The following is a 17,145-nucleotide window of genomic DNA, read 5'->3' as shown; positions in this document are numbered from 1 at the left end:
TGACCAATTTTTTTTTACTTGAGTTATTGTTTTTTATTGTGCATTTATTCCTTGTTATGATTTTTTTCATTTTTCTCTCTGCTTAGGAAGTAAACATTTAATTGTTTGTCTACATCTGTAAAAGGTCTAACTGCAAATAAATACATGTGACATTTCTACCTCAATGACATATCAGTGGTAATGAAGGAATAAAAATCCTCTAGAGCAGAACTGGCCTGTCCGGCCAGCTGTCGTGTGGGCTATATGTCCCTGTTTTATGATTAGTTTACATTCGCAAGGTTGACAACATTAGCAAAACATTCACATTGAAATGCTTCCTCAAGTCCACAACAGTTTTTGTGCACAAAATGTTCATTATATTTCCTTTAACATCCTTGCGTGCTTATTCTTTTACCATTGATATGTTCTCGGCTTATTTTGAGACCTTAGATAGACTCAGCAAAATGACGTTGCTACAAGCAGCACTGCAGATATTGCCGTGTGTGAGATGCAAGACTTTGCTCCTCACACACAATATCTGCGTATGTGCATGGGTTAGCTTCACTCGGTTTAGAGCGTGGTAGGTACAGGACCAAAACAGTGGGGAAGTTTAGCCTCGCGCTTCAACGATCTTAGTTATTGCGGAAATTTACCCACTCTGCTGTTTACTCCGCCTATGTCATATCGCTGAGTCTACCTTTAAAATGACGCTCCAGAACTTTTGTATAATTTCAGCCAAATGATGAATAAATTAATTACTAATCCATTATACACGTTTTTTTACATTTATTTTTTACATGGAGTTATTATAAAGTGCTACCAGAATTTGTTCTTAATTTACATGCCTGTTCAGGTAAAAGTTCAGTAAATTCAAATGTATATTAAATTTTTTCTCAATGATTTTTTCATAAAATATTTCATTGAATACCTTGTGATGAGTGTGTCTGCCACCATCCCCAGTTGCTGTACTTGAGCACATTCCTCCTCTGTGAGGTATTCCATAGACTGCTGAGAGTTGAGGCGGGGCCTGGAGGAACGGTAGGTGTCAATCTTCCTCTTATCCTCCCATGATGTTAGAGTCCTCTCAAAGTTCTGGAACATAGCAATAGAATGTAGGAATAGAATGAACAGAATGGACATGATGGATGCGTAGAGGTTTATTAGATACATCTGTTGCCCTAATGCAGTGTTCCTCAATCCTGCTGTGCAGGCTTTTGTTCCAGCCCAGCACTCACACACTTAATTCGACAAACCAAACAATTATTTGATCAATTCAATTAGTTGTGTCAGAGATGGCCTGGAACAAAAGTTTGCCTATCCATACACACTCACACCTTCCCAAACACAAACATACCCTGTCTCTGGTGAGCATCTGAGCTCTGTTCTTGTGTGTGATCTTGACTATCCCTGGAGGTTGGATCCATGCTTCTCCATCCACCTGTACTGGTACACCCTCCTCCCCTAGGATAGTTATCTTCACCTGACGACACTAGAGAGAGGGAGGAGAGTGAGGGTGAAGGAGGAGGGGAGATGGGGAGAGACAGAGAGACAGAGAGACAGAGAGAGAGAGAGGGGGATTCAGTATGTGTATGTGAGTGTGGTCAATTCAATATCATGTCTACTGTCTTTAGAACTTCAAAATGTGAGTGACTGTGATGCATGTGTTGAAGGTTTGTGTGTTAGTGTGTGTGATGTTACCTGTGTTATGCGGTGGTGTGTGTGATGTTACCTGTGTTATGCGGTGGTGTGTGTGTGATGTTACCTGTGTTATGCGGTGGTGTGTGTGATGTTACCTGTGTTATGCGGTGGTGTGTGTGATGTTACCTGTGTTATGCGGTGGTGTGTGTGATGTTACCTGTGTTATGCGGTGGTGTGTGTGATGTTACCTGTGTTATGCCGTGGTGTGTGTGTGATGTTACCTGTGTTATGCCGTGGTGTGTGTGATGTTACCTGTGTTATGCGGTGGTGTGTGTGATGTTACCTGTGTTATGCGGTGGTGTGTGTGATGTTACCTGTGTTATGCGGTGGTGTGTGTGTGATGTTACCTGTGTTATGCGGTGGTGTGTGTGTGATGTTACCTGTGTTATGCGGTGGTGTGTGTGTGATGTTACCTGTGTTATGCGGTGGTGTGTGTGTGATGTTACCTGTGCTATGCGGTGGTGTGTGTGATGTTACCTGTGTTATGCGGTGGTGTGTGTGATGTTACCTGTGCTATGCGGTGGTGTTGGATGTTGATGACTCTGGATACAGCCATCTGCATACTGCCAAACACAGCCACCACCTCTAACTTCTTATCATCAAACGACGGAGCGCCAAAATTCTGAACACACAGAACCAAAAAAAAAAAAAGATTACTTGCAAAAATAAAAAAGACACTAAATGCATATAAGAGTGTGCCATTTGTTGAAATTAATCCTGAAAAACAGTTACCAGGTAAGACAGTATATTAGCTAAAATCTAGCTGCAATGTGTAAACATTTTTCAGTGAATAAGAAAAGAGTGTGTTAACTCACGTTGTCCTCTTTGGTTCCCCCCCAGAAGTTGATTCCCCCCGCATAGCTCGGGATGTTGAGAACAGCTAGACCCTGAAGACTGGGCAGACACATAGGTACACCATCACACTGGAGAGAGAGAGAGAGAGAGAGAGAGAGAGAGAGAGAGAGAGAGAGAGAGAGAGAGAGAGAGAGAGAGAGAGAGAGAGAGAGAGAGAGAGAGAGAGAGAGAGAGAGAGAGAGAGAGAGAGAGAGAGAGAGAGAGAGAGAGAGAGAGAGAGAGAGAGAGAGAGAGAGAACATTTGTTCATCGTACAGGTGACAGAACCAAGGGTAGGATACTTTAGAACACAAACATCATCTTATTGTCAATCCCTCTCTAATATGTACAACGTCAGAAAAAGACATTGGGAGTACCATTTAGTAGAAGTCACACTAGACTAAAACATATTCCCTTATTCCTTCGAAGTGTGTATTTGTTTGTCTTTGTATTATTTGTCAGACAACTGTGTGTGACCTTACTTCCAACAGTACTCGTTGTTCCAGATTCTTGTATGTCTTATGTACCAGTTCCTTGGTGCCCATCACTCCATACCACAACTTGTTCTTAGTACGACTACTGCAGAGAGAAAGAAGGATGTATTTGATTACTTTCATCAAGTACCCTGATATGCTAAAACATTTAACCATTGGAGAAACATTCTAATTTCAACTTCCATTTACCTTTCATTGCCATGGCGCAAATTGTACACGATATTGCAATACACAGTGTGTGCATCAATAAAGTTTGTATTTGAATAAAAGGATATTTACTGTGTACCTGCATTTCTTGGGATGTTCATCTCTCTTGTTGTTGAACTCCAGGGAGATCTTAGCATCCAGACCGATCCCAAAGTAGTTGTTCATTACACACTTCTCTGAGCACTGACTGTAGAGGTACACACAGCATTAGGAACATGAATACTCTTCCAATATCAATTCTTGAGTTGTATTGTGCACTAATAAGTAGCCTATATGCTTCTTGTTTTTCTGTCACTACTGTAAAACCACTCACTGTAATATTGTATCAACAAAGACGGATTGATTGTGAACTGTACTAAATTCAATCAAACTTGCATCAAGGTATTTTATGTCATTTCTAGATATATATATATTTTTTTAAACACACACTACTTACTCTTCGTTGAAAGACGGAGGGCTGAGACTCTCTGGTTTCTCCAGGACAATGGTGGAGGAGGAGGAAGAGGGGCTTAAACTGACGTGACCTGAGAGAGGCATAATGGGTAAATGGACCGGGAAGTGTGATTTGACTTATTATCTTATCTGATTTCAATTGAAACATTTACAAGGCCCTCCCTCTCAGTACTGTGGCCCAAACAAGGGCTATAATATTCATATTATTATTGTTGACTGCAATTAGAAGTCAGAGTGCACTTAGAGTAGGATTCAAACCTGGGCAAATTTAGGATTCAAAGTGTGTGTGTGTGTGTGTTCATGTGTGTGAGCGTGTGTCTGTAGTAACTCACGTGGCTCTGCCTCTTTCAGTTCCTCACTGTTCTCTCTCTTGATGGAGGAGGAGGAAGACATGCGCTGGAGATGAGTGTGTTTATTCTGTTCATCCACCACTGGAGAGAGAGAGAAGGAGTGAGAAAGAGGGAGAGAGTTGGGGAGAGAAGGATAGAGAGAGCAGTATATGTGAGATTTTATGTGGGCGTCTGCAGTATATTAGCGCTTCTGTATGTGTGTGTGTGTCACAGTGTACAGTTGAAGTCGGAAGTTTACATACACCTAAGCCAAATACATTAAACTCCGTTTTCACAATTCCTGACATTTAAGCCTATTAAATATTCCCTGTTTCAGGTCAGTTAGGAATACCACTTTATTTTAAGAATGTGAAATGTAAGAATAATAGTTGAGAGAATTATTTATTTCAGATGTTATTTCTTTCATCACATTCCCAATGGGTTAGACGTTTACATACACTCAATTCGTATTTGGTAGCATTGCCTTTAAATGGTTTAACTTAGGTAAAACATTTTGAGTAGCCTTCCACAAGCTTCCCACAATAAGTTGGATGAATTTTATCCCATTCCCCCTGACAGACCTGGTGTAACTGAGTCAGGTTGTAGGCCTCCTTGTTCGCATACGCTTTTTCAGTCCTGCCCACAAATTTTCTATGGGATTGAGGTCAGGGCTTTGTGAAGGCCACTCCAATACCTCAACTTTGTTGTCCTTAAGCCATTTTGCCACAACTTTGGAAGTATGCATGGGGTCATTGTCCATTTGGAAGACCCATTTGCGACCAAGCTTTAACTTCCTGACTGATGTCTTGAGATGTTGCTTCAATATATCCACATAATTTTCCTCCCTCATGATGCCATCTATTTTGTGAAGTGCACCAGCCCCTCCTGCAGCAAAACACCCCCACAACATGATGCTGCCACCCACGTGCTTCACGGTTGGGACAATGTTCTTCGGCTTGCAAGCCTCCCCCTTTTCCTCCAAACACAATAATGGTCATTATGGACAAACAGTTCTATTTTTGTTTCATCAGACCAGAGGAAATTTCTCCAAAAAGTACGATCTTTGTCCCCATGTGTAGTTGCAAACCGTAGTCTGGCTTTTTTATGGAGGTTTTGGAGCAGTGGCTTCTTCCTTGCTGAGCGACCTTTTAGGTTATGTCCATATAGGACTCGTTTTACTGTGGGTATAGATACTTTGTACCTGTTTCCTCCAGCATCTTCACAAGGTCCAAGGTTCTGGGATTGATTTGCACTTTTCGAACCAAAGTACGTTAATCTCAAGGAGACAGGACGCATCTCCTTCCTGAGCGGTAAGACGGCTGCGTGGTCACATGGTGTTTATACTTGCATACTATTGTTTGTACAGATGAACGTGGTACCTTCAGGCGTATGGCAATTGCTCCCAAGGATGAACCAGAGTTGTGGAGGTCTACAATTTTTTTTCTGAGGTCTTAGCTGATTTCTTTTGATTTTCCCATTATGTCAAGCAAAGAGGCACTGAGTTTGAAGGTAGGCCTTGAAATACATCCACAGGTACACCTCAAATGATGTCAATTAGCCTGTCAGAAGCTTCTAAAGCCATGACATACTTTCGTGGAATTTTCCAAGCTGTTTAAAGGCACAGTCAATTTAGTGAATGTAAACGTCTGACCCACTGGAATTGTGATACAATGAATTATAAGTGAAATAATCTGTCTCTAAACAATTGTTGGAAAAATTACATGTGTCATGCACAAAGTAGATGTTAACAAGAAATGTGTGGAGTGGTTGAAAAACGAGTTTTAAATGACTCCAACCTAAGTGTATGCAAACGTCTGACTTCAACTGTATATATCTATTCATTATACACCACATGACCAAAAGTATGTGGACACTTCTCGTTTGACATTTCATTACAAAATCATGGGCATTAATATGGAGCTGGTACCCCTTTTGCTGCTATAATGAGCCTCCACTCTTCTGGGAAGGCTTTCCACTGGATGTTGGACTATTGCTGTGTGGACTTATTTCCATTCAGCCACATGAGCATTAGTGAGGTCAGGCACTGATGTTGGGCGATTAGGCCTGGCTCACAGTTGGTGTTCCAATTCATCCCAAAGGTGTTCGATGCGGATGAGGTCAGGGCTCTGTGCAGGCCAGTCAAGTTCTTCCAAACTATTTCTGTGTGGACCTCTCTTTGTGCATGGGGGCATTGTCATGCTGAAACAGGAAAGGGCCTTCCCCAAACTGTTGCCACAAAGTTGGAAGCACAGAATCGTCTAGAATGTCATTTTATGCTGTAGCGTTAAAATGTCCCTTCACTGGAACTAAGGGACCTAGCCCGAACCATGAAAAACAGCCTCAGACCATTATTCCTCCTCCACCAAACTTTACAGTTGGCACTATGCATTCGGGCAGGTAGAGTTCTCCTGGCATCCACCAAGCCCAGATTCGTTCGTCCGGACTGCCAGATGGTGAAGCATGATTCATCACTAAAGAAAATGTGTTTCCACTGCTCCAGAGTCCAATGGTGGTGAGCTTTATACCACTGCAGCCGATGCTTGGCATTGCGCATGGTGATCTTAGGCTTGTGTGCAGCTGCTCGGCCATGGAATCCCTTTTCATGAAGCTCCCGACAAACAGTTATTGTGCTGAGGTTCCAGAGGCAGTTTGGAACTCAGTAGTGATGTTGCAACCGAAGACAGACTATTTTTACGCGCTACGTACTTCAGCACTCAGTGGCCCCGTTCTGTGAGCTTGTGTGGCCTACCACTTCGCAGCTGAGTCGCTGTTACTCCTAGAAGATTCCACTTCACCGTAACAGCACATACAGTTGACCGGGGCAGCTCCAGCAGGGCATATATTTGACAGACTGACTTGTTGGAAAGTTGGCAACCTATGACATTGACATGTTTAAGTCACTGAGGTCTTCAGTAAGGCCATTCTACTGCCAAGGTTTGTCTATGGAGATTGCATGGCTGTGTGGTTTATTTTATACACCTGTCAGCAACAGGTGTGGCTGAAATAGCCAAATCTACAAATTTGAAGGGGTGTCCACATAATTTTGTATATATAATGTATGTATGTTTCTATATATGTGTTTATGTGTGTGTGTGTGTTGTACCTTTCTCAGCCTGTTCTATTATCTGTCTCAGTGCTTTCTTCAGACTGTTAGCTCTCAGCATCAGCTGTTCTCTGGACCTATGGCAGGTTTGGAGACAATTCAAATTCAAGTAAGTCAATTCAGAAAGTAAAATGAAATTCCAATTCAATAATTGAAAAAAGGCAATCCATCCAACTGAAAAAGATAAGCAATTTATTTAATACGTTTAATTTTTTTTTAAAATATATTAATATCAAATAATTTCCTCCATTGAGTGAGGTAAACGTGAATTGACCTCAACCCTAACCTGTATGGAGGCCGGGGTTCCCCTCCGGTAGTGTCTGTACCCCTCTCCTGGTCCCCATCCTGGGGTGGCACACTGCCGGCTGGGACCACCTGGGCATCAGCCTCCTCACTTAGAGCCTTCACCAGACTGTCCAGTTTCTCATTCAACAGGGCACACTGAGGGAGAGATAAACACTAACCCAAACCCTTCACCAGGCTGTCCAGCTTCTCATAGAGTTCAATTTGGATGAACACTCTGTACTATCTATACTCTATACTCTATATATATAAAAATACAACACAATAGATACTTTATGTAAATATTGTAGAACCAGGATCGTTTAAAAATATGGATTTTTAAAAATATTCAGGGTTAAACATACTGCATATTACACTTTGCTTCCAGACAGTTAGAGAGGAGAGAATGCATCTGTCTACGTCCCAAATGGAGCCCTTTTCTCTATGCAGTGCACTACTTTTGACCAGGACTCATACAGGTCTGGTCAAAAGTAGCGTACTATAAAGTGAATAGGGTGCCATTTGGAATGAATCCTCAAACTTTTACATTTTCTAGATGCTCCTCTACCACTACCCACCTCTCTCTGCCCACTTGTTATCCGCATTATACAACCTGTTACGTAAGACACACACATTTATGCACACAGAAACACACATGCATGCACACACACACACACCTTCTTGGCCATAGCGTCTGCCTCCTCCTTGTTCTCTGTAGCTCTCTCGTATGCTCTCCCCACCTCCGCTACAAAATCATTTACCGTTCCACACAAAAACCTGCAGGAGAGAGGGATGGAGACAGGGAAGGAGAGCGGGTGAGTGGGATGGAGAGAGAGAGAGAAAGAGAGAGGGGGGTGAGTGGGATGGAGGAAGAGAGAGAGGAAGAGAGCGAGAGATACGAGTGTGAAATATATTTCTCCATTCCTGTATTATGTATGTAAAGTCAATAAACCATACTGTTACTTCACATTTCAGGTGAGAGAGATACGTACACAGTATAAGCATAGAGCAGACATGCCGTTCCCTATTACACGGACGATGTCCCCTAGGTAGTACGCTCTACAGTACTAAGGAGGCCCCCTAAGTATTGTCTCTAGTCTAATGCTCTTCAAATGTCCCCCAAGTAGTGTACTAAGTAAGGTTTAATCTTGTGTAAGGACCCAGCTGGCAGAGGGACCGAGCAGTGCCCTTGGCAGAGGAGAAAATCAATACAGAGAGACACACAGACACACCCTCCCTATCTCCTCTCTCTATTAGCTTTTCCCATTCCCTCCCTCTTCAGAGACACTCCCTCTCTCTGATTTACCTCCTCCTTCACTCCAGACATCCCCATGACATTCAGACATGATCCCACCCTCCCTTCTCTCTCAATCTCTCCCTCTCTCCCTCCCACTCATCCTTCCTCCTTACCTACCCATATCCCTCCTCCTCCTCCACCCCCCCCCATCACATCTGGAGGACTGGGCTATCCCAGCATGCATCACACGTACTTGGCAGAGGATATGACGTCCGTATGTTTGTCAGAGTCCAGGATCTTGGTGAGGTGGGAGGCCACAGAGTCTGCATACTGAGTGATGTGAACCTGAGGGGAGAGGTATGACAGTTTCATTAAAAAGCCTGTGCATTGTGAGAAACGGTGGTGTCATTTTGGCTCAGAGATTAACAACCAGTTAAATGTAAAAGCCTGTGTATTTTGAGAAATTGTGTCGGTACTTCAGCTCAAATGTGAGTCCTATGCAAACTGAGTGATATGGACCTGAGAGGAGAGGAAAAACTAGTATCATGCATACATCCTGTGCATTTAGATAAACTGTGGCTTAATTTTGGCTCAGAGAGTAGTAGTGTTAGTAGTAGTATTTATTGGAATCCCCAATTACTCCAAGGCATTGGCTACTCTTCCTGGGGTTCAAACAGGAAGCAAAACACAACAAATAAAATACATAATATAAGAACATAATATGCAGTGCCTTAGGAAAGTATTCAGACCCCTTGACTATTTCCACGTTGCTAGGTTACAGCCTTATTCTAAAATGGATTCAATCGTTTTTCCCCCTCATCAATCTACACAGAATACCCCATAATGACAAAGCAAAACAATATCACATAAGTATTCAAAGAGTTTAGTCCCTTTACTCAGTACTTTCTTGAAGCATCTTTGGCAGCGATTACAGTCTTGAGTCTTCTTGGGTATGATGCTACAAGCTTGGAATTATATTTGGGCAGTTTTTCCCATTCTTCTCTGTAGATCCTCTTAAGCTCTGTCAGGTTGGACAGGGAGAATCATTACACAGGTATTTTAAGGTCTCTCCAGGGATGTTCGATCGTGTTCAAGTCCGGGCCCTGGCTGGACCACTCAAGGACATTCAGAGACTTGTCCCGAAGCCACTCCTGCATTGTATTGGCTGTGTGCTGAGGGTCATTGTCCTGTTGTAAGGTGAACCTTCGCCCCAGTCTGAGGTCCTGAGCACTCTGGAGCAGATTTTCATCAAGGATCTCTCTGTACTTTGCTCCATTCATCATTGCCTGGATCCTGACTAGTTTCCCAGTCCCCACAGCATGATGCTGCCACCACCAACATAATACAGTGCAAATTACAATACAAAATATATCAAAGTGGATGTGTCTCTTCACAGACCCCGTTATGCCGTAAGGTGTTCTTTTATCAGTTTTTGAAATATGGTTTTATTACTAGTTTGAATGACCTGGGGTGGCAGAGAGTTCCATGTAGTCATGGCTCTATTTAATACTGTGCGTTTTCCAGCCTCTCTTCTGGACCTGGGGAATGTGAAAAGACCTGATTGCATAATTTGTGTTGTACTGATAAGTGTTCAAACTGTGTGTCAACTGCTTGAACACAGTTCGGTACCGTCAACACATCAACACCTCGTACAATAGTGATTGGTCTCCTCAACTTTAAGCCAGGAGAGATTGACATGTATGTTACTGACATTTGCCTCCGTGTAGATCTAAGTGCAATACGTGCTGCTCTGTTCTGGACCAACTTTAATTTACCTATGTCCCTCTTTGCAGCACATGACCACACAACTGGGCAGTAGTCCAGGTCGGACAAAACTAGGGCCAATAGGACCTGTCTGGTCGACTGAGATGTCAAGAAAGCAGAGCAACACCTTCCCATTTTAGCAACCATTCAGTCTATATGTTTTGATCATGACAGCTTGCAATCAAGCAGTTTTAGTCTCCTCAACTTGCTCAATTGCCACACTATTTAATAATAGATCTTGATGAGGTATAAGGATGAGCGAGTGATTTGTCCCAAAAATCTATGCGTTTAGTTTTTTGGATATTTAACACCAACCTATTGCTATAGAGTTACCCATTCTAAAACTGACTGGCTATCATTCATTTATTTATTTATTTTACTGTATTAGCTGACGTATATACTGTTGAGTCATCAGCGTACATAGACACTAATAATGACAACAATAATGGACCAAGCCAGCTGCCCTGCGGTCCACCACACTCAACCGAATTTGCATTAGAGAGGCTTCCATTAAAGATGCACTATGCAGAAATGTTTTCTGTTAAATAACTTTTTATTTGGTCAAACACAATTAAATTGAGAATGTGGAAAACAGGACTCGCAATGTATTCTGCTACCAACCTCAGCAATGAAGCATCCAGGTTGTCGGTACCAGGTTGCTGGTCCTTATTTATAGATACCAACAATTTCTTACACACCCACTTTGCGGAACTCAGAACTGCAATGCTTGTCTTTCATTATTTTGTCCGTTATGCATGAATATGAAGGCTCAGGGTTTGTTGCTTTCATGTCATGCCTAAGTTTGCTAATCTTGTCAACAAAAATTAACGTGTTTGGCAATATCAAAGGGTTCTGTTAAGAACAAGCCATCTGCCTCAATTAAGGATGAAAAAAAGGATGGAGCCGAGTTAGTATTTTTGCCTAGAATTTCATTTAAGTTACTCGAGCTTTTCACTATCATTCTTTATATCATTTATCTTTGCTCCATAGTATAGTTTCTTCTTCTTTATGTTTAGTTTAGTTACGTGATTTCCTTGTTTGCCTTGTATGATCGCATATCCACAATTTTAGGTCCAGTCTTTCGAACTGTTTTGTAGATATGGCTATTATATTATGATCACTACATCCAATGGGTGTGGATATTGCTTTAGAGCAGATTTCTTCATCATTAGTAAAGATATGATCAATACACATGGATGATTTAGTTCCTGTTCTGTTTGTACTGTATATACCCTGGTAGGTTGACTGATAACCTGAACCAGATTATAGGCAGTTTAAAGCTTCTTTTTGAGTGGACAGCTTGATGGTCACCCAGAAAATATACCTCTCTGATGATATCACATACATTATTGGGAATTTCACACAAATAGTCCAAATACTGACTTATTAACAACCAGTTTCATGATAAAGCCTGTGTATTTAGAAGCACTCTGGTGTAATTTTGGCTAAAAGAAACAACCAGTTTCCTGGAAAAGCTTGTGTATTGTGAGAAACTGTGGTGTCATTTTGGCTCAAAGAAAAACAGACGGTTTCATGATAAAGCTTGTGTATTTAAAAAAAACGTGGTGTCATTTTGGCTCAAACCTGAGCCCTACGTACCTGTAAGGGGGAGTCGGGACTAAAATCGTCTTCCTTCACCATGGGATAGTGTTTGGTAGGCAGCTCGTATGTCATCACACTCCACCTTAAACAAAAACACAAACAGACACTGATGTCAAATGCCAGGAAATCGCAGTGTATCAACCCATGAAATCGGGACAAATGACCCTGACAGTTATTCTGACTCACTCAACATATTGACCTCATCATTTATCTGATTATTTGGTAGACTAAACAGCTTACCTTAATCCTTCTCTAGTATGATAACCATAGAGAAAGTTGCTCATCCAGTCTTAGAAGATATGGCTTGGAAATTCCAGATTTATATTCTGTATGTTATCACTTACAGTTTAATGTTCATGAGTTGTGACTCAACATCCTGTCCCAGTATCATAGCAAATACGTTTCAGATAGTAAATACCGTTCAGATAATAAATACCTTTCAGACAGTAAATACCGTTCAGATAATAAATACCTTTCAGACAGTAAATACCGTTCAGATAATAAATACCTTTCAGATAGTCAATACCTTTCAGATAATAAATACCTTTCAGATAGTCAATACCTTTCAGATAATAAATACCTTTCAGATAGTCAATACCTTTCAGATAATAAATACCTTTCAGACAGTCAATACCTTTCAGATAATAAATACCTTTCAGACAGTCAATACCTGTCAGATAATAAATACCTTTCAGATAGTCAATACCTTTCAGATAATAAATACCTTTCAGACAGTCAATACCTTTCAGATAATAAATACCTTTCAGATAGTCAATACATTTCAGATAATAAATACATTTCAGACAATCAATACCTTTCAGATAATAAATACCTTTCAGATAGTCAATAACTTTCAGATAATAAATACCTTTCAGATAGTCAATACCTTTCAGATAATAAATACCTTTCAGACAGTCAATACCTTTCAGATAGTCAATACCTTTCAGATAATAAATACCTTTCAGATAGTCAATACCTTTCAGATAATACATACCTTTCAGACAGTCAATACCTTTCAGATAGTAAATACCTTTCAGATAGTAAATTATTTTCAAATAATAAATACTGTACCTATCAGATAATAAATACCTTTCAGATAGCAAATACCTTTCAGATAATAAATACTGTACCTATCAGATAATAAATACCTTTCAGATAGCAAATACCTTTCAGATAATAAATACCTTTCAGATAATAAATACCTTTCAGATAATAAATACCTTTCAGATAGTAAATACCTTTTAGTTGTAAATGGCTTTCATAAAATACCTTTCATAACTACACTGTAATTGCCCATGTGACTTTTAGTGCCCCTTTATTCAATGTAGTCTCGAAATCTTGCTCAAGCACATACAAATAGTTACCTCTCTCCTCCCCTCATCTCTCTCTCGCTCCTACCTGTCAAGCATCTTGGTGGTGGCTCTCTCCAGCTTCTCCAGGATCTGTAGCAGTTGAGCATCATCATCACATAGTCCTCCCCATCCCAGCACCCTGGCTAGGTCATTACCTGTACCCAGAGGGAGGACCCCTAGCTGACACTGGAGGGGAGGTGGGGTGGTGAAACACACAGAACAGAGATCAATATATATACACACAGACATACGAAGAGACTGTTACTGATCAGAATCTAGCGCTCTCCATCTTTCCACATTTTCTCTCTCTCTCTCTCTCTCTCTCTCTCTCTCTCTCTCTCTCTCTCTCTCTCTCTCTCTCTCTCTCTCTCTCTCTCTCTCTCTCTCTCTCTCTCTCTCTCTCTCTCTCTCTCTCTCTCTCTCTCTCTCTCTCTCTCTCTCTCTCTCTCTCTCTCTCTCTCTCTCTCGCTCGCTCGCTCTTTCTCTCTTCTAGATTTACTTGTTTGTGCAGGTTGAGTTTATCCAGTTCAGACAGGACCCAGCCAACACTACCGTCCCCGCCACACACCAAGATACGGAACGTAGCGAACTTCTGGAACACACGTAGACTGGAAAAGAGAGGGTGAGAAACAGAGGATAGTGGGAGAAAGGAAAGGAGAGAGCTGGAATCAGTGGAGCACTTCTCATAGTCAATAGTCAAAGATTGTTACAAAGGATCAACATTAACAAGAAAGACTGGTAATACTTCACTTCAAAAAAGAAAAGGAGAGCTGCACACTCTAGGAGCTCAGATTCAATCGTTGTATAACCTATTAACCAACGTTACGACAGACAAGCTATCTTCATCAGGGTATAATACTTAACTTAAAGCAGGTATAATGACTTGGAATTTCTGTCGTTTATCTGTCAGGGACTATGTATTATATGCTATTGCCCCGGATTTAGCTAGATAGCTAACTTTCATCTGTAGTCCCTGATGCCGTTATAATGCATTAAGAGACGTCATGGGCATGTATAACCTCCTTTTAATGTCTTAATATCATCTCATAATTGATCCTGAATAAATACCAGTATTATGAACCTTCAATAGAGATTATAAAGGCTCATACGTGCTTATACCAAGTTATAAAGCCTTATACCTGGCAGGTTTAAAGTAAAGCGTTATCTAACGGTTATCAATCAAATACATTATAACACGGCCAAGATGTCGCACTCTTACCCCAGCTGTGGTCCTCCATTCATCAAGTCAAAGACCTGTGCAGGGTTGAGCAGCTGTTTGAATTTCCTTAGAAACTTAACCCCTTGGTTGTCTCCACTCTTAGAGTTACACAGCACCAGGAGAGGAGAGGTGCAGGAGGGAGAGGTGGCCTTCCAAAAGCCTGAAAAATATTTTAAAAAATATAAAAACACGGGTTTAGTTTGGGGCCGTAGGTGTGTGGTTGTCTTCACTCTTGGGGTGTGTGGTGGAAATTCAACACCAGGGACACCTGAAGTCAATATCAAATGAATCACTTTTTATTATCAGTTACCTGGAGAGGTTACAACAAACACACGTGCAAAGTACAAGTCTGCCACAAGTCCCTTCAGTCCTCTTATTTACTGCTACACAAAAAAAGCTACATAGGCATAGGTGACTGGCTGTTATCGCGCGGGCTCAGTTTCCCAAGAAACGGAGCAATGTCTCCTATCTTAACTTCCAAAACATATTCTGGGGGTTCTGCCAATTGGTCTGAGGAGAAAGTCACAGTCACCTGCACACACCAAGATAGAGCAGAGAAGATGTATACTGTGTACAATTCAAGGCTATCTCTTCAGACACATTTCCGTTACAGAGTGGCATCCGGATTGTTTTCTGAGAATTGGCCTTTTTCCTTTCCTAGCAACTTCCAAGGGAGGAAAAGTCAGTAAGGAAAAGCGAGAAGAAGATAGCGTTTGAACGAGTCCTCCATCCTCGTTTGTGTGTGCGGGTATGAGAAATAGAGAGAGAAAGTGTGGTGTGTGTATCTCACCGTCAGAGTCGATACTATTGAGGGTTGTGGGAGGGATGATTGACACCCGACATTGACCCAGAGGACACGCCTTTCCCATCTGCTCCTTACAGCTGCTGTGCACCTGTACACACACACACACACACACACACACACACACACACACACACACACACACACACACACACACACACACACACACACACACACACACACACACACACACACACACACACACACACACACACACACACACACACACACACACACACACACACACACGAACACACACACCATGAATCAGGGGTGGCATTTAGAATGTTAGAAAGGTGACAATTTCATCCAATGACCTTTTAGATCTAACACTTTCCCAGAATCCTGTAGCATCTCTTTGGACACCACAGCTTATGATGGAGTGTGTGATGTTTTTCTGGCTTGAAGAGTGATGTTCAAATACTGTGTGTGCGTGTGCGTGTGCGTGTGTGCGTGTGCGTGTGTGTGGGCGCGCGCGCGTGTATAGACTCACAATAGCCTTGCACCATAGACATCTCCAGTCCTGCAGTCTCCTGACACTGCCACAGTTCTTGTCACACACCACACACTTCGCACTGACCGGTAGGTTCCCCTCTAACCACTGATGAGGCATGGAGACCTGTGAACACGCACATATCGAATATGTTACACGTGTAAGTTATCTTTGACTTGTCATTCCTTTTTTAAAGCCTTACTGTGCGACAGTCACACTTCTTTCATATTATTCCATATTCATTAGAAATGTGAGTGAAATACTGACAGGAAAGGTAGGAGGAGAGGGAGAGAGGATGTACTAGAATAGCAGTGGATATGATTCGAACCCACGCTTGCACTGCTAACATTGTGGAGGCAGTGGCTTAGACCAGCAAGGTTGTTTCACTTGATCAGTGTTTAAATGAGCACAAGAAGATGCTGCTAAGTCAATGAAAAAGACATGTCGGTGTAAAGAGACTTTGTGTTTACCCACCCCTTCGTCGTCCTCCATGATGTCATTTCCTATGGAGGCCAGCGTGGTCCATTTACAGGTGTTGGTGGAGCGCACCGCACATCGCTTATGGGCTTTGAATTTACACACTGGGGGAAGGAGGGAGAGAGAATGAGGCAAAGCGAGAGAGAGAGTGTTTGTATAGAAACCAAAAAAACAAATTTGAACCTGTTTCATTGCTTTGAATTAAAGCTGTGGATGTAAAGTTGCATGAATGAAAATAGTGTGCTTGAGGGTATGTGTGTGTTACTTCGTAGGACAGTCCGTGGGAGGTGAGTCTGGAGAGGGCCTCTCTACAGACATGACAGAAGGTGGTGTGTGTGTCTGTGTCTGTGTGTGTGTGTGTGTGTGTGTGTGTGTGTGTGTGTGTGTGTGTGTGTGTGTGTGTGTGTGTGTGTGTGTGTGTGTGTGTGTGTGTGTGTGTGTGTGTGTGTGTGTGTGTGTGTGTGTGTGTACCTTCGTAGGACAGTCCATGGGAGGTGACTCCGGAGAGAACCTCTCTACACACATTACAGATGGTGGTGTGTCTGTGTGTGTGTGTGTACCTTCGCAGGACAGTCCATGGGAGGTGACTCCGGAGAGGGCCTCTCTACACACATTACAGAAGGTGGTGTGTGTGTCCGTGTACCTTCGCAGGACAGTCCATGGGAGGTGACTCCGGAGAGGGCCTCTCTACACACATTACAGAAGGTGGTGTGTGTGTCTGTGTGTGTGTGTGTACCTTCGCAGGACAGTCCAAGGGAGGTGACTCCGGAGAGGGTGTCTCTACACACATTACAGAAGGTGGTGTGTGTGTCTGTGTGTGT

The 17,145-nt window shown here is 42.1% G+C and overlaps 1 protein-coding gene across 4 annotated transcripts in view; it reads right to left on the bottom strand.

Moving 5' to 3' along the window:
- The window catches only part of si:dkey-172j4.3 (diacylglycerol kinase delta), a 133,693-nt gene that overhangs the window by 34,112 nt on the left and 82,436 nt on the right, over window positions 1–17,145 (bottom strand). For 3 of the 4 annotated variants that reach the window (XM_046328051.1, XM_046328052.1, XM_046328054.1), the window contains 19 exons: window positions 16,322–16,428; window positions 15,848–15,973; window positions 15,343–15,445; window positions 14,553–14,712; window positions 13,833–13,941; window positions 13,380–13,519; window positions 11,979–12,063; window positions 8,869–8,960; window positions 8,056–8,155; window positions 7,383–7,537; window positions 7,097–7,173; window positions 3,997–4,095; window positions 3,648–3,735; window positions 3,291–3,398; window positions 2,993–3,089; window positions 2,493–2,600; window positions 2,186–2,299; window positions 1,334–1,468; window positions 908–1,071 (listed from right to left, as the gene is read on the bottom strand). In XM_046328051.1, coding sequence (XP_046184007.1) covers window positions 908–1,071; window positions 1,334–1,468; window positions 2,186–2,299; window positions 2,493–2,600; window positions 2,993–3,089; window positions 3,291–3,398; window positions 3,648–3,735; window positions 3,997–4,095; window positions 7,097–7,173; window positions 7,383–7,537; window positions 8,056–8,155; window positions 8,869–8,960; window positions 11,979–12,063; window positions 13,380–13,519; window positions 13,833–13,941; window positions 14,553–14,712; window positions 15,343–15,445; window positions 15,848–15,973; window positions 16,322–16,428 — 2,167 coding nt within the window. The remainder of the gene's footprint in view (window positions 1–907; window positions 1,072–1,333; window positions 1,469–2,185; window positions 2,300–2,492; window positions 2,601–2,992; window positions 3,090–3,290; window positions 3,399–3,647; window positions 3,736–3,996; window positions 4,096–7,096; window positions 7,174–7,382; window positions 7,538–8,055; window positions 8,156–8,868; window positions 8,961–11,978; window positions 12,064–13,379; window positions 13,520–13,832; window positions 13,942–14,552; window positions 14,713–15,342; window positions 15,446–15,847; window positions 15,974–16,321; window positions 16,429–17,145) is intronic. The other variant, XM_046328053.1, reaches the window with a different exon arrangement.

The sequence above is a fragment of the Oncorhynchus gorbuscha genome, linkage group LG25, assembly GCF_021184085.1.
Source record: "Oncorhynchus gorbuscha isolate QuinsamMale2020 ecotype Even-year linkage group LG25, OgorEven_v1.0, whole genome shotgun sequence".
Classification (NCBI taxonomy): domain Eukaryota; kingdom Metazoa; phylum Chordata; class Actinopteri; order Salmoniformes; family Salmonidae; genus Oncorhynchus; species Oncorhynchus gorbuscha.
The sequence above is the reverse complement of the archived record's forward strand: the minus strand, read 5'-3'. Positions and strand labels throughout refer to the sequence as shown.